The sequence below is a fragment of the Chaetodon auriga genome, chromosome 20 (assembly GCF_051107435.1).
Source record: "Chaetodon auriga isolate fChaAug3 chromosome 20, fChaAug3.hap1, whole genome shotgun sequence".
NCBI lineage: Eukaryota > Metazoa > Chordata > Actinopteri > Chaetodontiformes > Chaetodontidae > Chaetodon > Chaetodon auriga.
Window position 1 is genome coordinate 879,266 of NC_135093.1, and position 23,235 is coordinate 902,500.

The 23,235-nt window shown below is 46.6% G+C and overlaps 1 protein-coding gene across 10 annotated transcripts in view; it reads right to left on the bottom strand.

Annotated features, from left to right (window-relative positions):
- Nucleotides 1-5,211: 5,211 nt before the first annotated feature.
- stxbp4 (syntaxin binding protein 4) overlaps nt 5,212-23,235 on the bottom strand; it is a 34,623-nt gene continuing 16,599 nt past the window's right edge. For 3 of the 10 annotated variants that reach the window (XM_076760182.1, XM_076760184.1, XM_076760179.1), the window contains exons 15-22: nt 23,092-23,217; nt 22,854-22,919; nt 17,291-17,470; nt 16,058-16,174; nt 15,537-15,586; nt 13,332-13,468; nt 6,906-6,963; nt 5,212-6,319 (exon numbers count right to left, since the gene is read on the bottom strand). In XM_076760182.1, the coding sequence (XP_076616297.1) occupies nt 6,166-6,319; nt 6,906-6,963; nt 13,332-13,468; nt 15,537-15,586; nt 16,058-16,174; nt 17,291-17,470; nt 22,854-22,919; nt 23,092-23,217 (888 nt within the window). In that variant the 3' untranslated portion in view covers nt 5,212-6,165. Of the gene's footprint in view, nt 6,320-6,856; nt 6,964-11,523; nt 13,185-13,303; nt 13,469-15,536; nt 15,587-16,057; nt 16,175-17,290; nt 17,471-22,853; nt 22,920-23,091; nt 23,218-23,235 lie in introns of those variants that run through there. The other 7 variants (XM_076760188.1, XM_076760181.1, XM_076760183.1 and 4 more) reach the window with 6 other exon arrangements.

The following is a 23,235-nucleotide window of genomic DNA, read 5'->3' on the forward strand; positions in this document are numbered from 1 at the left end:
GTTTTATTAGTTTAAACTTTGACCTGAAAACAGGCAAAATGTCATTATGGTAATAAATTCATGACTTTTACTCAAAGACAAGTTTGTCTCAATCATAATAACTTTGGCTTCAGTCTGTGACATAAAGCATGACCATTAAACACACACACACACACACACACACACACACACACACACACACACACACACACACACACACACACAGCCTGGAGAGAGGAATGCTGGGTCACATGAGTGGGCTGGCTTGACCTACTTTTGTCCAATGAGAGGCCGCTGACTCCTGCTCTCCTCCTCCTGCCCCCCCCCCCCCCCCACAGCATGGACACGTTGAACCTCATGTGCTCCAGACAGAGTGAAAAACAAATCCAGCAAGAGGGGAGGAGGAGAGGAGGGGGGAGGGGAGGAGGAAAGGAGAGGAGAGGGGAGGAGGAAACAAGAGAAGAGAGGAGAGGAGAGGAGAGGAGAGGAGGGGGGGGGGGGGGGACAAGAGTAGAGGGGAGAGAAGAATAGGAGAGGAGGAATACAGAGGGGGGAAAATGAAAAGAAAGAAATAGGAGAAGTGAGGAGTGAACAATAATGGAGAGAAAACATGAAAACTAGGAAATAGGAAAGGAAATGGCAAGATAAGGAAATGAAAAGAAAAGGATGACACAGGAGAGGAGAAGAGGAGAGGAGGAAACAAGAGAGGAGAAGAGGAGAGGAGGAAACAAGAGAGGAGAGAAGTAGAGGAGGAAACAAAAGAGGAGAGGAGGAAACAAGAGAGGAGAGGAGGAGAGGAGGAGAGGAGGAGAGGAGGCTCTCAGTGAGTCTGTATAAAGTGAATCTATGGACTTTCTCCAGCTCAGTATTTCAGTACTGTCACAGTCGTCTCACACAGCTGCTGAACCACAGCAGAAGGAAAACGAGTCCTCGGTGGCCTCGACAAATCCTCTTCATCCTCGCCCTCATCAAAACCTCCTTAGCAACAGCGGTTGCTAAAGCACAGAGATGTTGTGACGACCTGTGAGGAAGGAAAGTAGGACAATCACACAGGACTGGGCCAATCACAGCTGAGTCATCGCTGTGACACGTAAACCTCCAAACCGCTCGCCGTCATCACCTGAAGCAACGCAACGTGGCAGAGACATGGCCGTCACGTCCCCGCTGCGTCTCCATGGCCGTCACTTCTTTCTCGTAGAACCAAGCGTTTACCTGACGGTCTGATGGTCTGAAAGAGCTAACCGTAGCTAAGTCAACCATCAGAGCTAACCGTAGCTAAGTCAACCATCAGAGCTAACCATAGCTAAGTCAACCATCAGAGCTAACGTTAGCTAAGTCAACCATCAGAGCTAACGTTAGCTAAGTCAACCATCAGAGCTAACCGTAGCTCAGTCAACCATCAGAGCTAACGTTAGCTAAGTCAACCATCAGAGCTAACGTTAGCTAAGTCAACCATCAGAGCTAACCGTAGCTCAGTCAACCATCAGAGCTAACGTTAGCTAAGTCAACCATCAGAGCTAACCGTAGCTAAGTCAACCATCAGAGCTAACGTTAGCGATATGTTAGCCTTCATGCTGCTCTCTCCATCCCTAAAGATGGTGACGTTACAATGAGCAAACTGGCTTCACAGTTATCCATCTGACAGTTGATGAGATGCTTCTGGATTCAGTCTGGACGGACAGACTGAGAGACAGACGTCATCACCCTCAGAGCCACCATGCTGCTCAGTGAAGAACATAGTCTTTGTTATGAGGGGACAGATTAGAATAGAAAATGGTGACCAGTGAGTCTTAAATAAGACCAAGGAATGGTTTGGTCAAAGGCTGCTCCACAACAAATCTACTGTGAAACTTCCAGAAGACTAAATTGGATTTTCCACCTAAAAGGACGGATTTGTCCCCAGTCCAACTCAAGCAGAGGACGTAATTGGACCTCAGTTACACAGCAGCACACCGTCAACAACAATACGGTCACGTAACGGCAGCGTGAGCGCCGTGCGACGGTCTTTCACCACTACGCGGCTGAAATTATGATTTACATAACCAAAGCTGGCCTGAAGGAGCTCAGTCAGAGCGCTGACCTCCTGGTACCTCCTAAGACTCGACGTCCAGCCAACATCTATTTCCAGCTGGAAACAAGAGGGTTAATGAGCCGCCTGCTCACAAAGACGCTCAATGAAGGGGAGGCAACTGGATTCTTTCAGGTTTTCTCTTAAACTCATCATCGGTGACGCTGTTAAGCCGGCCAATCACTGAGCGCCTGGGATGTGTTTGGGCTGAGCTTTCTAATCCAGCCCTGACAGAGCTGTTGATGCAGTCTGTGACCTTTGAGTTGTGCAGGTTGAATCAAGGAAAAGAGGCTTTACAGGTTGTGTAACTTCACCAATTTGTCTGCAAACTGTTCAGACAGAAGCAAAGAGCAGGAGCGCACACGGACAGAGGATCCAACACAGTCAGCTATAAATGTCTCAGCATCTGTCCTCCATCAGTGTCCCACCAAGACAACAACAACAACAACAACAACGCGATCCTTTATCCTAAAAATACACAGAGTTCTTTGTGCTCTCAGTGTCAGTCAGAAGGACTTTCCTGAGGAAACACAGAGTTTCTGCTGGTCTTCTTTCAGACGTCAGCCGTCTGCTCCGAATGCTCAGGAGGAGGTGGAGAGTATATCAAAGCATTTTCTACCTGAGCCCAGGTGTAGCTCACCTGATCCCATGGTGTGTCTGATAAATCTCAGACTGTCTGTGTGTAGAGATGTTAGCCGATGGAACACTTCAACCACCGCGCTCTGCCTCGGCCGCTCGCCACGCAGACCGCTCACCTGCATGCAACCACAGCACTGCTCAAACGTGATTGGTCAACACGCGCTCAGAAAGTCCTGATCGCTCACCTGGTTGCAAACAGATTCAAAGATGGTGGAATCAAATCCTGTTTGTGTGTTTAAATATAGAAACGTGTAGTTTAGCATCAAACAGCCCACTGAAGAGCCAGTGATCACTGAATCCCATGTACAGAGGCCGTGAGAGACACTGGCTAACGTCTGGGCTCATACGTCTGAAAGACACAAATTATTCATTGAGAAAAAGTTTGTAATTTTAACAAATTTCAGGACATTAAAGTGTTCCGACCACTCTGACAGTATCGAGTCCCACAGACGGGTGATTATGATCAATCTCAATCTTTTTGACAATCAGCGGCCACAAACAGCGGCGCAACAATGAAAACACGCCGTGCATTCAGGTTTAGGTGTGTGTGTGTGTGTGTGTGTGCGTGTGTGTGTGTCATTAGTGTTTCCATGCACAGCAGATATTTATATCTGCACTTGCGAGTGAGAAGGGAAATCAATACTCGGAGCCGCAGGCAGAAAGAATATTGGCTCGGCCCTTCCACCTCCAGCCCTCGCACTCACACTATAAATACTACCATTCACATCACACACACACACACACACACACACACACACACACACACACACACATTCAGGCTCTCCAGAGGCGCCAAACAACACACCAGCGCTGAATAAATGATTCCCCCAATGACCTCCTCACCCGAAGCTAAACAGCCGAATAATCTTATTATTGCTGTCTTTCATCTGGTTACCAACGTCAGCAAAGGAACAAACGAAGAAGAACGGCTTTGAAACCTCTCAACAAACGGACAGAGTGAGAGAGCCAATCTCTGCATCGATCTGCGCTGACGCAACATGTCACGGTCCAATCAAACGCTGACGTGAAGTGCAGCAGACATCTGAGAACGCGCTCAGCCATCAGATCGCCACATGGCTGTTTTTATGTCCGCATGTTTGACACTGGACCGTCGCTGTTACTCTGAGTGTGAAGAGAAAAAAGTTCAGCATCCAGACAGTCAGCTGACCGGACTGATTGGACAGGTAGAGGTTCAGATCCCACAGGAGGTCACAGCTTTCAGAGCCGCCTGTCTGCCTGTCCATCTGTCTGTCTGTCCATCTGTCTGTCTGTCCGTCTGTCTGTCTGTCCGTCTGTCCGTCTGTCCATCTGTCCGTCTGTCTGTCTGTCCGTCAGTTCTGAAAGAAAGAACTCAATAAAACGTATGTGACATTGATGATGATGATGATGATGATGATGATGTTTGGAGGACAGACGTGACCTCATTAGTTGAGCTGTGTCCTCTGTCGTACACCATACTGTACCAAATCTTTAGAGGACTCATTACTTTTACTAATTACAGCTCGAAACATTACTTTAGCTTTATGACGGACGGACGGCAGATATTTCATATTAAAAGACGGACGGACTCCACATCAGCAAATGTAAACAACTGATAAATGACTTCCTGTTAGCATTAGCTCAAAGCAACGTGATGTAGAGAAGCTGAACTCTTTCCCCTCAGTTTTAACAATGTTGTCATATTACAGACATACTCAGAAAGCTCAGATCGACGTGAATCGATCGATTGAAACCACGTGAAGGTCCAATCAGAGCAGGAGGCTCAACGAACAGCAGCAGCAGACAAACAGCGGTTTTAAAACAGACTCACCGCTGACGTCTCTCAGCGATCTGCAGACGAAAACACTCGGACAAAAACGGTGTGAAACGTCCACAAAGGTCCAGAAGATCCGCTGCAGTGAAAAGATTTAGTCCAGAACATGAACAGAATCCACAGAAACATGTTTTCTCCTTCACATCAGCAGGAGACGAGCTCGTCTTCAGCTCCTCTTCTCTGCTTTCCACCATTACAGCTTCCACAAGCTAACAGGCGGCCATCTTGTCTCCAGTTCCTCTTCCTGTCTCAGGGTTCAAATGAAACTTCTCTGACCAATCACGGGCTGCCATCCGAAGCCTAGCAACCAGAGCGGCCAATGACAGGCTGAGTGGAACAGAAGGTCCTCCTTCTCTTCTTCTGTTTGAAAATGGAGCCAATCGCAGCCGAGTTTGCAGATGACTGACGATCAGCCACTTCAGGTTGTGTGTGTGTGTGTGTGTGTGTGTGTGTGTGTGTGTGTGTGTTTCAGCATTTCAGCACTAATAGTGATACTACGCACAGTTTGATGTGAGAAACTGTAAATAACCTCAATTTGAAGACATATAGCCAAAGTATAAGTAAAGAAACCCTAATGAATATAAATGGCCAAAATGTAGACTTCATGAACATAAATATAGATATTTATGTAGATAAATATACTGTAAATTGCTCTTTTTTGGAAGATACCTAGATATGTCATGAGACAAAACACGAAAATGTTCAGTTTCTATGGTGTTTTTAGGTTTTTTATTGAACTTGGACTTGAGCAAGGCTTCATGTTTTGGGCCCATTGTGTTTTCAAGCTAATACGTCCCAGATTCAGTCATCTGCAGGCGGAGAAACATCACTGAGTTCAGACTTCTATTAGTCAAAACCAGCAGGTATTAAACAAAGAGAGGAGGTCTGGATGAGTCTGATTCTTCCGTCAATGAGCACAACGAGCACTTGTTCAAGATGAAGACGTTGTTCAGACGTCTGAAAGAACAGCAGAAAACATCCAACAGGCAGCAAGTGGAAGAGCTGTATGAACTGAGGCTGAATCACTGATGAGTTACAGCAGAAATTTATTTGCAGACGTCGTCAATTCAGACTTTAAAATCACTTTCACACCTTGGACTAAAGGGACTGAACACAGGTAAGAACCAATAACTGTAATACTTCATCTGACGTTGTTCCCACTGAATGACCCTGAAATTTATTTGCATTCCAACAAACAAATTACAGACACGTTTCCCAGCATTCAGTCAGTTTGTTATTTTTAAAACCTTCAGGATCTCCATAAAACTTCAAGGAAAGTCTGATTAAAGACTGACTTCACTCTCACGTCTGTACAGTCACTATGGAGCTGCAGTCAGCAGCTGGTTAGCTTAGCTTAGCATGAAGACTGGAAACGGTTATTTAATGTTATTTAATGTGTTACATCTCGTTTGGTTTGATCCATAAAAAAGTCTTGTACTGAGAGCTTCAAGCAGATAGTGAAGAAATGTTCCAGACATCAACCTCCAGGACGACAACATGTCCTCTCTACTCATAGATTAAGTCAGGCTAGCTGTTTCCTGTATTCATGCTAAGCTAAGCTAACTGGCTGTAGCTACATAGATGTGAGAGCAGTCAGTCTTTTAATTTGAATGTGAACTAACAGTAACACTAGGGACAGACAGGACGGACAGTCTGCTGCAGGCTTCTACATCTCTGTCTCGATGGATGGGTTTGGCCTCCGGTCCGTCGCCTCCCCGTCTCGATCTCCCTCCAGCTCTGAGCTCTCTGGAGGAGCAGGAGGCCCAGGGACGCTGCTGCCTGTCACAGGAAGGCTCCATGATGTCGTCTGGGTCATGTGACTGTCACGGGTGAGAAGACAACATTTCATATTTTGATAAAAGCCATGTTGATATAATATCAGAAAAATTATTTGTATTATGTTGTTGTATGGGAAACACATGCACAGTACAAATACACACATACTGTACAATCCCATACATTTATGGTAGTTTTACTTTAAACTTAAATCAGCTTGGAGACGTCTGTCCAACATGCTGGACACTGGTTGCTGCTGCTGGTGTGTGTGCTGCTCTGCTGTGTGGATTTTTCTATTGTGTGATCTGTTTTCTTTGCTTATGTAAAATATCATTTGTTTTTTAATTTGTTTGTTTGAATCACTCCTGGGGTTCATTTACGTGTAATTATTATATTCAGCCACAGAAATGTTGCATCCACTTTGTGCATGAGTCACTTGGTTGTCTGTAATTTAATGAACTGCAGACTTGTTCAGGAATCTGCACCAGAAATATCAACCAAGCTGCATTGTGACATACTGTTTTCGCTCATCCTGTGGAGAGGAAGGCTCTAATGACATTTTAAAGGTTCAGTGTTTTCACCTCTGATCACCTCTGAAAGGGTCATCTGAACATGTCTGATTCCTCTTACTTGATGTAGTATTTCACTCCGTCTGCAGTGTAGGCCTCCTCCCAGCCGTAAGGAAGGCCTGCAGAGGGAAAACAAGTCATCAGAGCATTCAGAGGACTTCTGATTCTTCGGTCTGGATCCAGCTTGGATCCTGTGTGCATAGCTTCAGTTTCTACGCCTTTCCTGGTTTGAGACGTTCAGACATAATCAGGCCAGCAGATCACCGAACACCCCTCACAAATATCGAGTTTCCATCCAGCCTGTTTTCCCTGAGAAGCTTCAGTATTCCCCACGCCGCCGCCTGCCAGCCCGCCAGTAGTTTTACTGTAGTTTTCCACTGTATCTCACTCATCTCTCCACTTACTGTATGAGCTGCACGATGAAAAGTCTCTTAACCCCATTTCAGAAAAAAAAGGGGGCAACGTTTCAAATGTTGCCCTGCAGACCTCAGCTCGTAAACTGACACCAAACATTTCACATGTTCAGAGAAAAGGCCGATTGTGATGACCGTCTCAGTGTTCAGGGGCCCCGTCATGGGTTTGACATGATACATGACAAATGACATGCTACCACATGTATGCTGGACCCAAAGGACGTGTGGTGCTCAGAGGCACTGTGCACAGAGCTGCTGACGGTGGGACTGATGAAAAAGTCCAGACAGAATGTCCACTGCAGCTGGAACATGTTCATCACGACATGGAGGCGGTCACACTCAAACATCACAAGAAGCTTCCCACTTGAGCAAAGTGGTGCTTTGAGCTACGCTAACAACACCAAGCTAACGTGCTTGCAGTCAATGCTAACATGCTGTGTGATGTTTAGCAGGTACAATGCTTACAATGTTAGTTTATCATGTTAGTATTCGACATGTTGGCAGGTGTGTTTTTGAACTCTGGACACAGCCAGGCTAGCTGTTTCCCAAAGCTTCCAGTCTTTATGCTAAGCTAAGCTAACTGCATCCTGACTCCAGCTGAATACAGTGAGCACAGAGACATGACTGCCATCCGTGTGCTGTCCACAGGAAGTCAGGCGCTCCGTGTGCTCGGCTTATCGCAACAATCTTCATGTATGTAAACAGAGTCGACAATGTGGTTCACAAAGACACCTGATCCGAGGCAGGAAGCTGCTTTGTGTCGCTGTGAATACAAACTGAAGCTCTGTGGTTCGTTTCACAGACCAGGTTTCACCCGTCAGTCCACTGTTGACAGGAGGGACAAGAGGGACCAGAGGCAGGTGTCAGGTGGTTAAGACACGTCTGTCAAAGACGACGATGGCTTGAACCGTTGAGTAATGACCAGATCACTCACAGGACTCTCAACGTTCCTGGAAAACCTGAAAGTCAATCCACGACATTTAGCTCAGACAGACTGAAGCGTATCGCTTTGAGGACGTCTCCAGACGTACAGAGCAATTAAAGACAGAAAGAGGGTGGATGGAGAAATAAGAGCAAAAACAACCAAACAGGCTGCAGGAGTATTTTTAAAGACTGAACGTCATCTGAGCGTCACTACAAAATCAAGTTAAGCCTGAGCGAACCTTTGAGATCAATGACTGTGCACACTTATACTGTTACTGACTCTCCTCCATTAAGAACTGCTGGATGCTGCTTTAAATGGTTTTCTTTTGAAGAATTAAAGACAAAAGTTTGATAAAAACCAATAAAATTTAACACAAAAAACAAACATGAATTAAACTGAGAATTACTGAACTGAACACAACTGAATTTTTACTTTGGATTTGACTGATGATGCATGTTTTTACACTGAGCTGCTGAAGTTATTTTTAATCTGAGTGGAAGTGTTTTATCGCCCACACACACACACACACACACACACACACACACGCACACACACATTTGTAAATCCACATGTATATACATGCTGTGTCTCGGACTGTTAAACATCACATGAACACACACACACACACACACACACACACACACACACCCTGCTGGAAATGGTTTCATCCGATCTGCATAATGACTGCAAACACAGCATGAGCTCAAGGTTCCTCAGCGAGAAAACGACTGAAGCTGTCAGGGGGCTTTTCTTTGGTCATCGGGTGACTCACAATTACCCTAATATTCATATTAACGGTGTTAATTTTGTTTTTCTTTTTGCCAACAAATCCTATAAAAAGATGAAAACCAGCAACCTGCCGCTCCGTCCCTCAGTCCTGTCTGACTTCCTGTCTGTGGCTCATTGGTTCCTGCTGAAGACGTAAGTCTTTAAAAACACCTCATAAAGATAAAGATTCACGTCTAAAAGCTTCATTCATTTCCTCAAACAGCTGCTCGCTGTCGTTTGTGTCACACAAACAGGAGGAGGACTAGTTGGGGACTATTTTCAGCGGCGGATGAATCTACATGTGGTGCTGCAGCGTTTGTGTGTGTGTGACAGAATAAACTCCAACAGTGAGGCTCATTGATGAACTTTAATACAGCTCAGAGGATCACACTGAACTGTTAGCAGTTAGTTAGCAGTTAGCAGTTAGCAGTTAGCATCAGTGCTGGTTGAGTCTGAACGTGAGCTTTGATGTCATGAAGAGAAACAGTTGAATTTGGAAACATTTCTCAAACATGAAATACATCAAAACCTGCACTTCCAGAGCCTCTGTCCTTCAGGACTCCGGCGTCGGTGTATTCTTGGATGCAGATCTGTGTTTTAACGATCCCGACAGATACTGTAGGTTCAGCTCACTAATTTATGTTGTCATGGCAACAGAAACATGATGATGGCCGCTCGGACAGACAGGACGGCGTCTGCAGCTGCTGGTCTGCGTCCACACTGGGTGAGACAAACAGCTCAAAGGTGGTTCACTGTGGAGCTTCGTTTCCATTGGTGGAAAACAGGATGCCAGACCATCAAACTGAGAAGACTTTTCTTTTTTTTTAACATTACTTCAGTTCTATTTTTAGTGCCAGCGTGGAGGAGACGTTCACAACATGAACACTGTCCACAAACTCATTGGCTGATGAGGATCAGGTGATGTGACTGAAAGCTCCAGAGCAGCCCTGAAAGAACCTCGGAGGACGGAGGAGGAGCCGTACGTCCACTGGCTTCACATTTTAACAACCGTGATCGTTATCGTCGTTACAAGGTCACGGAATGATCATGGCGAACCATCATTGGCTGATGGTCATTAAGAGGAAACAAACAGCGGCTTCCTGTCCCGTCCTTAAGGTGGAACTTGAATTAAACAGCAGATTTTTGTTAGCGAGGCTTTCATTGTGTCTCATGAACGAGCCTCAGGTAGAAACACGTCAGTGGTCTTTGACTCACAGGAAGTGGACCGGTGGCATGGGCCGCCATTGGCTGCTATCTGCTAACTTCACGCTAACCTGCTAGCTGCTAGCTAGCTGCTGTTATCGTTTCTTTCACAGGCGTTGGGTCGTGTTAATTGAGAGTCTTCCACCAAAACGAACTCCCAACTCGACTTTGGAGGACACCTCTGCATCCTGAGGTTAGCGTCGCCCAAGACCGTTCTGATTGGTTGATAGAAATAATGTTCCCCCACAGCAGAACGATAGTGGTTAATGGAGGTCTGACCGTGTGAGACCCTGAACACGCTGTCCAGCGAGCGCTTGAATGGAAGTCAGGGGAGGGACACGGTCATCATGGTAACGTGTCCAAGTCCCTGCTTCAAACATTGAATGAATGAAGGTGATGAAAAGATGAAGATCTCTGCTGGCTGTTTGTCATGCATTCTGTTAGAGTGTGTGTGTGTGTGTGTGTGTGTGTGTGTGTGTGTGTGTGTGGAGGAGACGAAGGTTCCTACAGTCACAAGCTTTACAGTTTAGAAGCAGAACACGTCTCCAGGCAACGACGGCTGTGATGAAGACGAGCTACAGGTGATTGTAACACACACACACACACACACACACACACACACACACACACACACACACACACACACACCGTGAGGCGGATCAGGCTGACCTACTTTCTCTGAGCTCGTGCCTCGATCTCCATCTCTTCTATCAGGACAGAGCGAATGATGGAGGGCGTCTGTGATCCTGAACCGCGGCTGTTAATTATGTAACGGCGCCCACGTCCTCCCACCGACGCTCTGATGGAGGGAAATTAGGTGAGTGTGTCAAAAACCCACATCCTGCCTGCTGAATACAAACTGTTGGACAAGCTTCAGCGTCATCTCGAGCACAGATCTGAGGTTTTTTCTGGCTGAGATTTGAAGCTTCCTGTGTTTGTCCTTTTCATTCTTCAGTTCTTCTCCAGCTTTCATGGCACAGAACAGAAGGTATGATCAGCCGTCCCGCTCTGAATATCAACAGTAGCCTTTTCTGAAGCTTCAGCGTGATGTTTTCATCACCTTCTGATAGTCAGGAACTCCTGAATACACCTCGACAAGTCTGGGCCTGGTCTCACCTCTACAGGTGACGTAGCCACGACTCTCACGCTGTCCACGCTGTAATAATAACTGTAAAATCAGTCTTTGCTTCTCAGTCAAACCATGTCAGGAATACTTGAAGCGGTGGCAGTCGTCTTATTCGTTTCTATCGATCGCAGCCTGCTGATTGAACAGAATAATCAATAATCCAGAAATTCTGAGGAGGTTTTCCACAGTTGAGCTTCAGATGGCTGGTGTTCTTCACAAAGAACAACTCGTGATCTGCAGATCATTTGTTTCAGAATCTTTACTCAGAAAAAGATGAAGGACAAACAGCAAATAACTCCAAACATGAAAAAGCATCTAATCGTCCAATCAGGTTGAACAGTCCTTTAATCCTGTTCCCATTTCCCATAATCCCTCCCGACCTCCTGCTTTTAGGATTTCTCCTTCTGTACTGTTTGAGGATGCTTCTACGCTTTGTTTTGCTGGCTAATGGCTAATGGCTAACACTGCACGGACATGAGCATCCAGCCCCTCAAACACAAAGCTAAACACTGATGAAATAACAGCAGATGGACAGAAAGCGACAGGAAGTTATTGTCTAACTTTATGAACTCGCTCTATGACAGAATGTTAGCTACGCTAAATGGCAACCGTATGATAGTGCGACCTTAAAGTTTCATATGGTTTCATTTTGTTTGTTAAATGAAGATAATCATCGATGCTGAACAGACAGAGGCTGGGTAAACTGTACACAACTACACTGAAGTTTGGGGAGTTTTGTCCTTTGCTCAGTTTGCCCTCGATCTGACTTGATCTGTTTTGGCACATCTCTGTGACTTTAATGAATGCTAACACTTTAGCTTGAAATAGTTGGCTGATAATCCTGTCTGACTGACTGAAAGTAAGAACTTAAAGATGCGTTAACTGACTTTTGGATCACTTGACTGAACAAACTGAAACCATTACATTTGAAAACTAAGGCTAACTCTCTTCTTCAGACTAACACGCCTCTTCAGTCTAACTTCTTTCTTTAAGCAAAATCGCCTCTTTAGGCTAACTTGCTTCTTTAATCTAACTCGCCTCATTAAGCTAACTCGCCTCTTTAAGCTAACTTGCTTCTTTAGCTAGCTCAAGAAGCCGGAATGATTTGGCCAACCAGCAGCTTAAATCCCTGCTCAAACCAGAAACCTGGAACAGCAAATTTTCTGATGTATTTTGTGATGTGGTGACAACCTGAACAAATAGTTGGTGAAACACTGTAACAAGCTAACTGCTAACATGCCAGCCAGCCAGTAACATGCTGGGTCCCTCAGGTAGCTATTTAGCTAGTTAGCTTATTAGCTGGGTCGCATATTGGACAATAGGTTCACACTGCTGCAGCAGCTTTCTCCATTCTGGACCCTCTGGGTTCAGGTCTCAGTTTCCTCAAAGGTCTGAACTGTCAAGAAGTCTCTCAACATCCAGTAACCTGAAAACAGTTTTGATCCCATTACTCTCATCCCATAATTAATAAGGTGACCAATGGGAACATCTTTCACATTATGTCGTCCATTTACAACCGTATTCTTCCAGTGTGGTAACCTGTAAAAATGTCCTGCAGGTGTTTTGCTTTTTGTTTTCAGACAAAACTGCAGTTTTCCATTTAAAAATGTATGTTTTAAGCAGATTATGAATTTGGACGTGTACAGTGACTCCACATCATTCAGGTTAAAACACTGGAATAAACCTGCTGCTCAGTGCTTTCTGGTCAGAAATGTGCAGCTTGACAGAAACAAAACAGCATTTCATGCAGAGTTTAGACAGGAGTCCATTGGAGCAGGTTCTGAGGAGATGAGGAGCTGTCGGGGAGGAGCGTTCGGGTTCACAGGTGGCTGTTGGTTTCCTGCCGACGCCTCAGAGCCGTGCTGACTTTGTTCTCTGACAGTGGCGTCGTCTAGAAGGTCAGCACTGAAACGGGGAGGACAGTTGCTCACAGCAGCAGGTCGGCAGGATCGGTTTGGCTTCATCAGGTGAGAACGGCATGCAGGGCGGCACAGAAACAGAGAGGAAGAGGAGGACATGCAGACCTTCGAGCAGAGGGCTGAGCTCACTTACAGTCGACCTCCAGGATGGCCCTGACGGTCCTCGTGAGCTCCTTCGCCTCCTGGGCGAGCGTGGACGAAGTCCAGGGACTCTTCTTGTAGCGAGGAGGGAGGGCTTGAGACGACGCTCCCACTTTAACGTCCCCAGAGCTGCAAAGAGACAGAAGACAGGTCAGCGGCGAAATACGACGACGACTCCAAACAGCTACAGATGGAGCCATCATGGACGACCGCACACCAACTAAAACTGGACTAAAGCATCAATAAACCAGAATCAATCATCAATGATCAAACTGTGTTCACTGGCAGCAGTTTTCTGAAGTGTCTCTGAGTTCATGTGTTCATCTCCTTCATCCAGTCATGTGTTCACAAAGTGGTGAACCTCCATCCTCCATGAACGTCTGAGCCTTTCCAGGATGCCCCTTTCATACCCAATCATGATCCTCTCACCTGTTACTCATGACCCTGTTTACCTGTGGAATGTTCCAAACAGGTGTTTTTGGAGCGTTCCACGGTCTTTAAACGTGTTGCTCATCAGACTCACAGTAAGCAGATATTTGCTGCTGCTGAACACCAAATCAAACCTTTTGCTTTTTCACGTAAATGCTGCTGTGTTGAGCTGAGGAGCTCGCAGGAACGCAGGAACAGATCAGCTCAACAACATGAACTGAGAGCTTTAAATACACGGATGAATAAGAGCCTGATGAATAAACTCACACCTGCAGGTGTTTGAAGGATGGAGGGAGCTAAAAACACTTGGTGAAGCTGCTGAAGTGACCCTGTAGCCATGGTTGCAGCTGTTGTTCACAGACCTGCGCTCGCTCATTCGCTCAATCAGGAAACACTGCGGTCCTTCCCAAACAAAGGCAGCATCAGCGCAGCCTTCACGCCATTTTCTACTTCATTATCTGTTTCTCCAAGCTTCCTGTCGTCTCTCAGCTCCTCGGCTTATTAAAGCTTCTGTCCTGAGGGATATTTGCTTTTCTCTGAACCTTTTTCTTTATTACAGCACCAGAGTCAGGATGACTAACGGCTTTAAAGAGAATAATAATCAGAGTTATCAAAAAGCTCATTAGCTGAGAGCGAACGGGCCGATCGGAGCCAATTATTATGAGAAAGGGGAACAACGCCTCGTGTGTGCGACTGTCAATGAACCCCAACGACTGGACAGCCTACATTTCCTGTTACGAGTGTCCTAGAAACAGGACAGGTGAATAAAAAGAAAAACATGAGCGGGGGGTCCCACGGTTACGAAAGACAAGTCAAGGTGTCCCACTGACCTGGACTGAAATAAAAGGAAGCCAGGCAGGAGGTGCCAGAGCTGGGTGACTTAAAACATGACCGATTGACCTGATTTCCAGAATCGCACTTACACAAGCGGCCAGAGGCAGCTGACGCCAGGCTGCGCTGTGACTGGTTCACCAAGTGTAAGATCAGAAATCAATACGGTAAGTCATGTGAGGGGGGAGAGACACGGGGACTGAGACAGGACGAGAGGAGAGAGGATTAGGAGGACAGAAAAGACACAAGGAATCAAGGAAGGAAGGAAAAACAGGAAAGGTTAAAGGAAAGGAGGGAGGACAGAGGCAATGAGGAGAAAAGGAGGAAGCTTAGATATAAAGAAAGAAATGATAGGAATGAAAGAAGGAAGGGAAAAATAAAGGTGGAAGGAAGAAGAGGTGAAGGAAGCAAGGAGGAAGGAATGAAAGGTGAACAGACGGAAAAAGGAAAATGGAAGGAAGCAGAAGAAGAAAAAAGATTTCAGGAATCAAGGAGGCAGGAAAAGGAAGCAAAGAAGGAGTAAAGGAAATAAGGGAAAGAGGAAGAAGGATGTAAGGACAGCTGTGAATCTGCCGCTTTTCTTCTTCTTCTGTGGTGCTGTAGTCTCAGTCTGACCTCACACTCTCACCGCAGGTCGAGACGTTTCGTAACACTGCTGCTCGCTGCGGGCGGCCATTAACGGGAGCTCAGCGCCGCACCTGGACTGAAGTGGGCCAAGCTGGACCACTGAGAGTGTGTGTGTGTGTGTGTGTGTGTGTGCTAACTGGGCTAATGGTCTCTGCTCTCTGCTGGATCTCTCATTATGTGACTCCAGTGTTGGGGTCTGACAGACAAACAAACACACACACACACACACACAGACACACACACACACACAGACACACACACACACACTCACACACACACACACACACACACACACACACACAGTCAGTACCTGTAGCTCTTGGTTGGTCCGTGGCTTTCGAGCAGGAACTCTTGAACGTTCTTCAGTCCCACAGAAACAAAAGGAAACAAAGAAAACACGTCTGGGACCAGGAAGTGAAAATGTCTGAACTGAGGCTCATCAGGTTCACCTCACTGAATCTTTGAAGTCTGGTGTTTTTCTTTCTTTTATTTTGTCATCAAATCTCACGGTCACACTCAAAACATCACGTCTGTGCGTCTGTCATCACTTCCTGTCTAGTCATCACCTCCATGTTTAAAAAGCTTCACTCGTTTCCTCAAACAGCTGCTCGCTCTAGTTTTAATGAGACAAACAGGAGGAAACAGAGCATCTGCTGGGACTATTTTCAGCAGCGGATGAATCCACATGTGGTGCTGGAGTGAGTGTGTGTGTGTGTGTGTTCATGGTGATGAAGGAACGACAGTGAGGCTCACTGATGAGTTTTAATGGACACTGAACTGTTAGCGGTTAGCAGTTAGCATTCAGCGTTTGACTGGTATTTATCTGTTTACCTCCACGAAACTCAGCAGTTTTCCCGTCGACATCTCAAAGCCCTTTTTGGCCGCCTCGCTCTTCCGTAGTTGACACTCCAGGACGGCCACTCTCTTCTTCAGCTCGTCCGTCTCCTCCTGGGTGAAAACAGAGTAGCGAACCTGTCAGTCTTCTTCGCTGGTGTCTACCTTTTGTGATGAAGGGGGCGTGTTCCTCCGTCCACTTCACAGTTAGAACTCAGCGTCTGCGTGTAAGCTACGAGGAGTGTCATCAATACACATGAACAGCCGAACGCTCTGCACGGCGTCCACTCATGTCGCTCGCTGCCGCTCGTGTGTGAAGAAGAGGCACTTCAGACGAAGATGCTCAAAAGAGGAGGACTGAGGCTCTGATTCTTTGAGCCTGATGTAAAATAAAGGATGAAACTGTGTACTGTGATTTCTGTATTGGAAAATGGAAAACTGGATTAGTTTGACTCATTTTACAGGATTAATGGAGAAAATGATCAGCAGTTGAATTGATAATGACGATGATCTAAATGCAGTGCAGAGCTGGAGGAGATGAATTACTTCTGTTCAGTCAAGTCTGAAGACTGTGGACAGAATATTGTGACAGTCAGAGCAGCGACTTCCCTCTGCAGAAAGCCTGAGTCAGCGCTTTGTTTGCGGAGTGTCATAATATTTAGAGCAGCAGAAAAGGCTTCGCTCGCTCTGCAGAGCTGCTGAAGACGATTCCCCGCCGCGTCGGCTCAGCTCGTCTGCTCGCCATCAGCAGCGAGGCTGCCGGCGGTGACCCGCAGGTTGGTTGCTAGCCAGATTTCTATAAAAACACCCTGTCGCTGAGTAAGACGGAGCAAAACACTGACCCAGATTCACTGCTGACGACGGAGGAAGAAACCAAAACCAGGAGGGAAGGAGGGGGGGCGGAGGGAATGGAGTCAGAGAGGGATGCTGGGAAATGATCAGGGAGGGAACAGGAAGGACAAAGACCTCCTCCTCCGACCAGACTCAGTGTTCTGTGACGTCCATCTGAATGACATGACTCTGTGTCACAGAGCAGAGAAACATGAACGTTCACAGCAAATATGAAGCAGCAGTCTGTGAGTGTGAGTTTGTTCATCTGGAGCGAAGCTGCTCTCAGTGATCGACCTCTGCAGCCACGTCTGCGTTATGAACGTGTGAACGTAAACGAAGACGAGGACTTCTGACCGTCAGAGCATCGGGCTCCGCCCACCAGCCGTTCAGGTCGGTCACCTTATTGGTCGACGGCGGCTGCTCCACCCTCTGAGTCTTCAGCTCGGCGATCTCGGCCTCCAGCAGGTGGATCACCTCCTCGTAGTCCATCTCCATCCCCCGCGCCTGTTTCTGAGCCGCCTCGGCCAGCTGGATCCGGGTCCTCAGAGCCCGACTCTCCTCCGCTCCGAGTTTTACTTCCTGCAGCGGAGGAAGGAGGAAGGAGGAAGAGGAGAGGGTGAAGGAGGGAAGTGAAGGAGGACAGAGGAGAGCAGAGATTCATCATCACAGCTCAACAACGAACGACTCAGCAGAGCATCAGCAGGCCTCGGCGGTGCGTTCAGGGTCGGCTCAGAGCCTCTTAACTGGAGTCATGACTCTGAATTCTTGGCGTCAGGGTGAGTTAGAGTGACGAAGCTCTTCGCCTCGGCCTCAGGGAGGTTTCACTGGATCAGCAGGCCGTGGAGTCGAGTCCCAGCGGGACCCGGCCAGACCTGCCGCCTCCCAGCATATTCCTGCCTTTGATAAGGTCACCAGCATTCAGGAAACAACATCAGCTGGGAAACCCAAACAGGAAAGACGTGATGATGTGTTTAATTCCTGCTGATCCTGCAGAGTGAAAAAAAACATGTGAACCTGTTTTTCATTAAAGAGAAACTTACCAAACTCACCCCAACAGTTCCCGGTTTGCAGTGTTACTGAGTGTTATTGCAGTGTTACTGCAGTGTTACTGAGTGTTATTGCAGTGTTATTGCAGTGTTACTGCAGTGTTATTGCAGTATTATTGCAGTGTTACTGAGTGTTATTGCAGTGTTACTGCAGTGTTATTGCAGTATTATTGCAGTGTTATTGCAGTGTTACTGAGTGTTATTGCAGTGTTATTGCAGTGTTACTGAGTGTTATTGCAGTATTATTGCAGTGTTACTGCAGTGTTATTGCAGTGTTATTGCAGTGTTACTGAGTGTTATTGCAGTATTATTGCAGTGTTATTGCAGTATTATTGCAGTGTTACTGCAGTATTATTGCAGTGTTACTGAGTGTTATTGCAGTGTTACTGCAGTGTTATTGCAGTGTTACTGAGTGTTACTGCAGTGTTATTGCAGTGTTACTGCAGTGTTATTGCAGTGTTAGCAGTGAACAGACTGCAGGCTGCACAGACGGGTGGAGGGTTTGTGCTTTCCACCATCCAGCCTGCTGGGACGCACGATGTCAGTGAAGCCTCACAAAAAGTCACAGCTCTGACATTCAGCAGCGTTCAGACGATGTTTCCATTCATCAGCAGTTTATCTACTGGAATCTGTAACAGCTGATCGATTGATCAGAGGTGAAAAACACACGATGGTCAAAGGTCGGACACTGAAATCATGAGGAGGTAAGATCAGGAGGTAAGAGTACCTTAAAATGATCATTTCTGTGTTTTGATATTTCTAGCAGACGGACACGTACCAAACAGGTCACGTTTGATTTACCGGTTTGTTCATCATTCTTTTAATGGCTCCAGTTAAACTCCAGTTAATCCTGTGAAGGCGGCACTGGTCTCTGCTGAGCGTCCATCTGCTTTCAACAAAGCTCCAGTTTCTGTACAGTCAGAGCGAGAGGCCGAGAGGGAAACCAGCCTTTACGTGGAAGTTACATAACCATCAGGGTGGTGGAACAGACACCCGCAACAATTAGACACCGTAACCCCTCTTGACTGGGAAGCAACCACTCCCAGTACTGTTGCAATACTGGAAACCAGTAACTCTAATCGCCCAGCACTGAAACAAACACTGGAGCTCCCGCAGCTCTGCGTAACGTGATCCTCAGAGGCAGATCAAGAAAACAAATAAGATGAGTCACGAGCTTTGAATGCAGGAGGAGGCGCTGAAGCAGAGTGACTCGGCACAATTACACCACCGAAGAAGACGAGACGGACGCATCAGCGCTGTTACGCAACATTTCACTGAGCAACAACAACTGCTGTCAACAAAGCTTCTGGACACTCAGTGTTTCCTGTTTGGGTCAACGAGCCAAGAAAAACTGCAACCCTTCAAACGGCCACTTGAGGCTGCATCCAAAAGTGGGTCAGTCCCCATAGACCTCCACATTAATGGCCACACAACAGACTGCCGATGAAGACCATGAGACGTGACAGAAAGCTGCAGATCAGACACTGACGAGACACTTTCCTCACACAGAGTTCATTAAAACAGAGAGTTCAGAGGAGTGTTTGAGGTGGAGGCACACACACACACACACACACACACACACACGCACACACACAGCAGACAGCAGTGATTCTGGCCTCGTCTCTCCTCCTGTGGTGTTGTCATATGTAGCGAGAGCGAACAGGACACACATGAACACGCAAAACATGTTTGTTTCCCAATAACACTGACACACACTCACACACACACACACACACACACGTCGCGCTCACACACACACACACACACACACACACACACACACACACACACACAGTGAGAGCAGTCCATCTGTTACCTTCACTTTTCTCAGCAGGCTGAACGCAGTTTTTAAATTCTGCAAATCGCTGTTCCAAGAAAAAGCCAAAAAGAGCAAAACACAGGCAGGAGATAAGAGACGGCGACAGGCTGGAACACAAGCTGCTGCACTACGGAGGCCCGGAGCGATCATATCATGAACGTCTCATGTGTTCTTCTGTGTTGGTCTTATGAGGAATGGACATTGGTTAGAATTCAATTAATTAAAAGTGAAGTCTGAAAAGTACTGGTCAGGCAGTAGTACCTGAAGCTGTCAGGTGAAAGACGTAGAAAGCAGCTTCAAATGGAAATACAAGAACATTAAACTCGAACTTGTGTGTACTACTTCAGTAAATGTACTTTGTCTGGGTCACGCTGTAAATCTACTTCTAACTTCTGTTTCTGTCTCATTACTGCAAGTCTTGTACTATCAGGACGTGTGTGTGTGTGTGTGTGTGTGTGTGTGTGTGTGTGTGTGTGTGGCCAGGCTCGACTGGTTGGGTAACTAATGGATCCCAGCGTGAGCCGTCTTCCCTCCAGCTGTGGCCTCGGGGGCCTGCAGGGGCTCTGAGAGGCCCCCCATCGTGAAGCCTGACCTCCAGCTCTAATGAGGGTGCACGCCAGCCCCCCCCCCCCCCCCCCCTCAGAAAAAGAAACATTAAAAAAAAAACTGCATTTACGACACTTGAACACATCATCTGTGTGCTTGTGTCACAGCAGAGACACTCCTGAGTGTCTGAACGCCCTCTGAAGTCTTCAGTCTATGTGGAAGACTAAAGCCCAGTCCTGAGCACAGGACACACCCATGTCCATGTCCACCCCTGTCCCACAGATCCTTCTCTTCTCTTACCGATTTCAGTACAAACATGTCTCCACCTTCACGTCCAGAGCTGACACAGGAAGTAGTTCTGTGCACAGGTGGACAGTGAGGGTGTGGAGCTGTCATGCCGTCACAAACCTTCAGTTAACTGGGACCACGTCCCCTCTCTAACCTTAGACATACCTCAGCAGCCACGAGGCCAGTGTCAGCTTTCATATCTGTGGACAACACACTTTGTTCAGGACCCCAGCCTTTACATAAAGGGGTCACAGGCCACAGCTTTATCTTCAACACTGTGTTTTATTTTCAGTCTGTACGTGACAGCAGGAAGTACGTGACACCAAAATAAAAGCCTGGACATGAAGCCAATCCTCCCCATTATTTCTCCTCAGGTCAACAACACAGCAAGGAAATGTTCCGGCCGAGTCTTTGCTGTTCAGCTCATCTGTGAGCCGCGGCTAAATGTAGATATCGATCGCTTTATGCAACGCCACAGAAGAGAGGCAGCAGAGTGGGAGTCCGAGAGGCTGAGACCCTTCAGCTCTGAATCACAACAAACAAACACAAGGAGGAGCTATTCACAGCCGAGAGAGCCACACACACACACACACACACACACACACACACACACACACACACACACACACACACACACGCACACACACGCGAAAAGAGGAAGGAAAGCTGAGCTCAGCGAGAGTTTAGCTGGTTACAGAGTGTGTGTGTGTGTGTGTGTGTGTGTGTGTGTGTGTGTGTGTAGGTGTGTGTCGAGCTTCATCTGCTGATCTATTTTGAAGAAGCAGCCCTTCAGAAGCCCACACACACCCTCCTCACAGATGAAACCAGCTTTAGACAGTGAACAAACTCTGCCGGTCCACACCAACATGAAACATGCTTCATGAACGTTCAGGGGGATCATCACCTGGAGATTTAAGGTTTACTGGACGTGAACGCTGAGCAGCACCTGACACACTGTCAGAGGTTTAACAGAGACCAGCCTGTAATTTGTGCATTAGCTGCAGTTTTATGTCACGTTACAGACAACATGTTTGTCAAATGGAAGAAATGAGCAAAAACATTAATTTATATAAATTACGTTATAAATAATAAAATTTCTCATTAAATTCCCTGCTGTGGGGTCAGTTTAGCCTTATCTTACCTTATCTTATCTTATCTTATCTTATCGATCTACCATCATCATGCCAGCTGTGCTGCACTCAATGTCTCCACCACGTGGCCACTGTATTTCATTTCAATGTGAACTTTGAGGTTGAGTTTGACCCTTTCAGGCCGCCGTAGGCTGCTCAGTGGGAAGCTTGAAGCAGCAGACTGGACTAACGATGGAAAGTCAGCAGATTTACGTTCTTTTCCACACATTAAACGTGTCTGTGAGCATGAGTAAACGTGCTGCTGCATGCACGTTAAGGACAACAGATCTGTTTAGTTTAAGTGCAAATGATCACGATCGGGATGCTAATTTCTGTTAGCCTGTTAATGGCAATTCCCATTATGTGTTAGCATCAAGCTAGCAGCCTAAGCGAGCATTATGGTTCGTTGTATAGTTGAGTGAATACGAGTTTGTAACTTTGACGACATGATTGAATGTGTTTTTATATTTTGTATTTTAGTTTTTCAGTATTTTTATTTGAGAGGCAACAAATAAACAACGTGAAGCTGAAGACTAGCAGCTAGCCTTACCTGTCTCACCTGTCTGTTTGGGAGCCCTCTGGTTTCTTTAGCCTGGCTAATGGCTAGCTAGCTAATGAAGTCCAACAGTAGTGTGCTAAATCCTCCGTGATGAAGGTCACAACGTTCAGTTTGTGTTCAAAGTGTTCAGAGTGTGGATCGAACTGGACGATGAGGTTTGTGCTGCTGATCGTTCTGATGTGTGCAGATGTGCAGACTACAAAGACCAGGACGCAGTGGAACGCTCTGGAAAAAGCTCCAAAATGGACCTTGAGATGTTTTTGAATCAGAAGTAAAACAATGATGCAGAATTTACTGTATGGATTATTTTTACTGACGTCTTTTCATGTTGTAGCTCCGGTTTGATCTTTAATAATGTGACATATTTTTCAATCTGATCACGTTTTCTTGGTAAAATCTTAACCGTGACAAGTAACTACATCTGTCACATAAGACAGAAAACTCACATGAGATACAACTACCTTGAATTTGTACTTAAATACAGTCGTCACGGCTCAAATGGAACCACATGGCTGAAAGTCATGTGACCTGACGACTGGAGCAGATTTAATCACCTGCAGTGGGTTTAACTCACCTGCTTGACTTTGTTGAGCTCCTCCTCCATCTGATGGTGAACTCTCTGAGACTCGACCAGCTGCTCCTGAACAATAGCCAGCAAACAGGAAGTCAACAGGAAGTGTACCACAGGTCAAGAGGAAGTATCACACAGGTCAACAGGAAGTATTCCTGCTGGAGCGACGTGGACGGATGAACGTGTCTATTTGTTTTCTAACTTTAAGCATGAAAAGGTGGAGCTGATGGAGTTGTTCTACCTGCAGCCTCTTGATCTCCCTCAGAGCCTCGATGTGCTCCTTCCTCAGCCTCTCCATCTCCTCCAGGTCCTCCGAGTCCGACAGTGACGGCTGCACACACAAAGACACTCGTCCAGTCAGAAGCACCTGAATGAGGTTCATGAT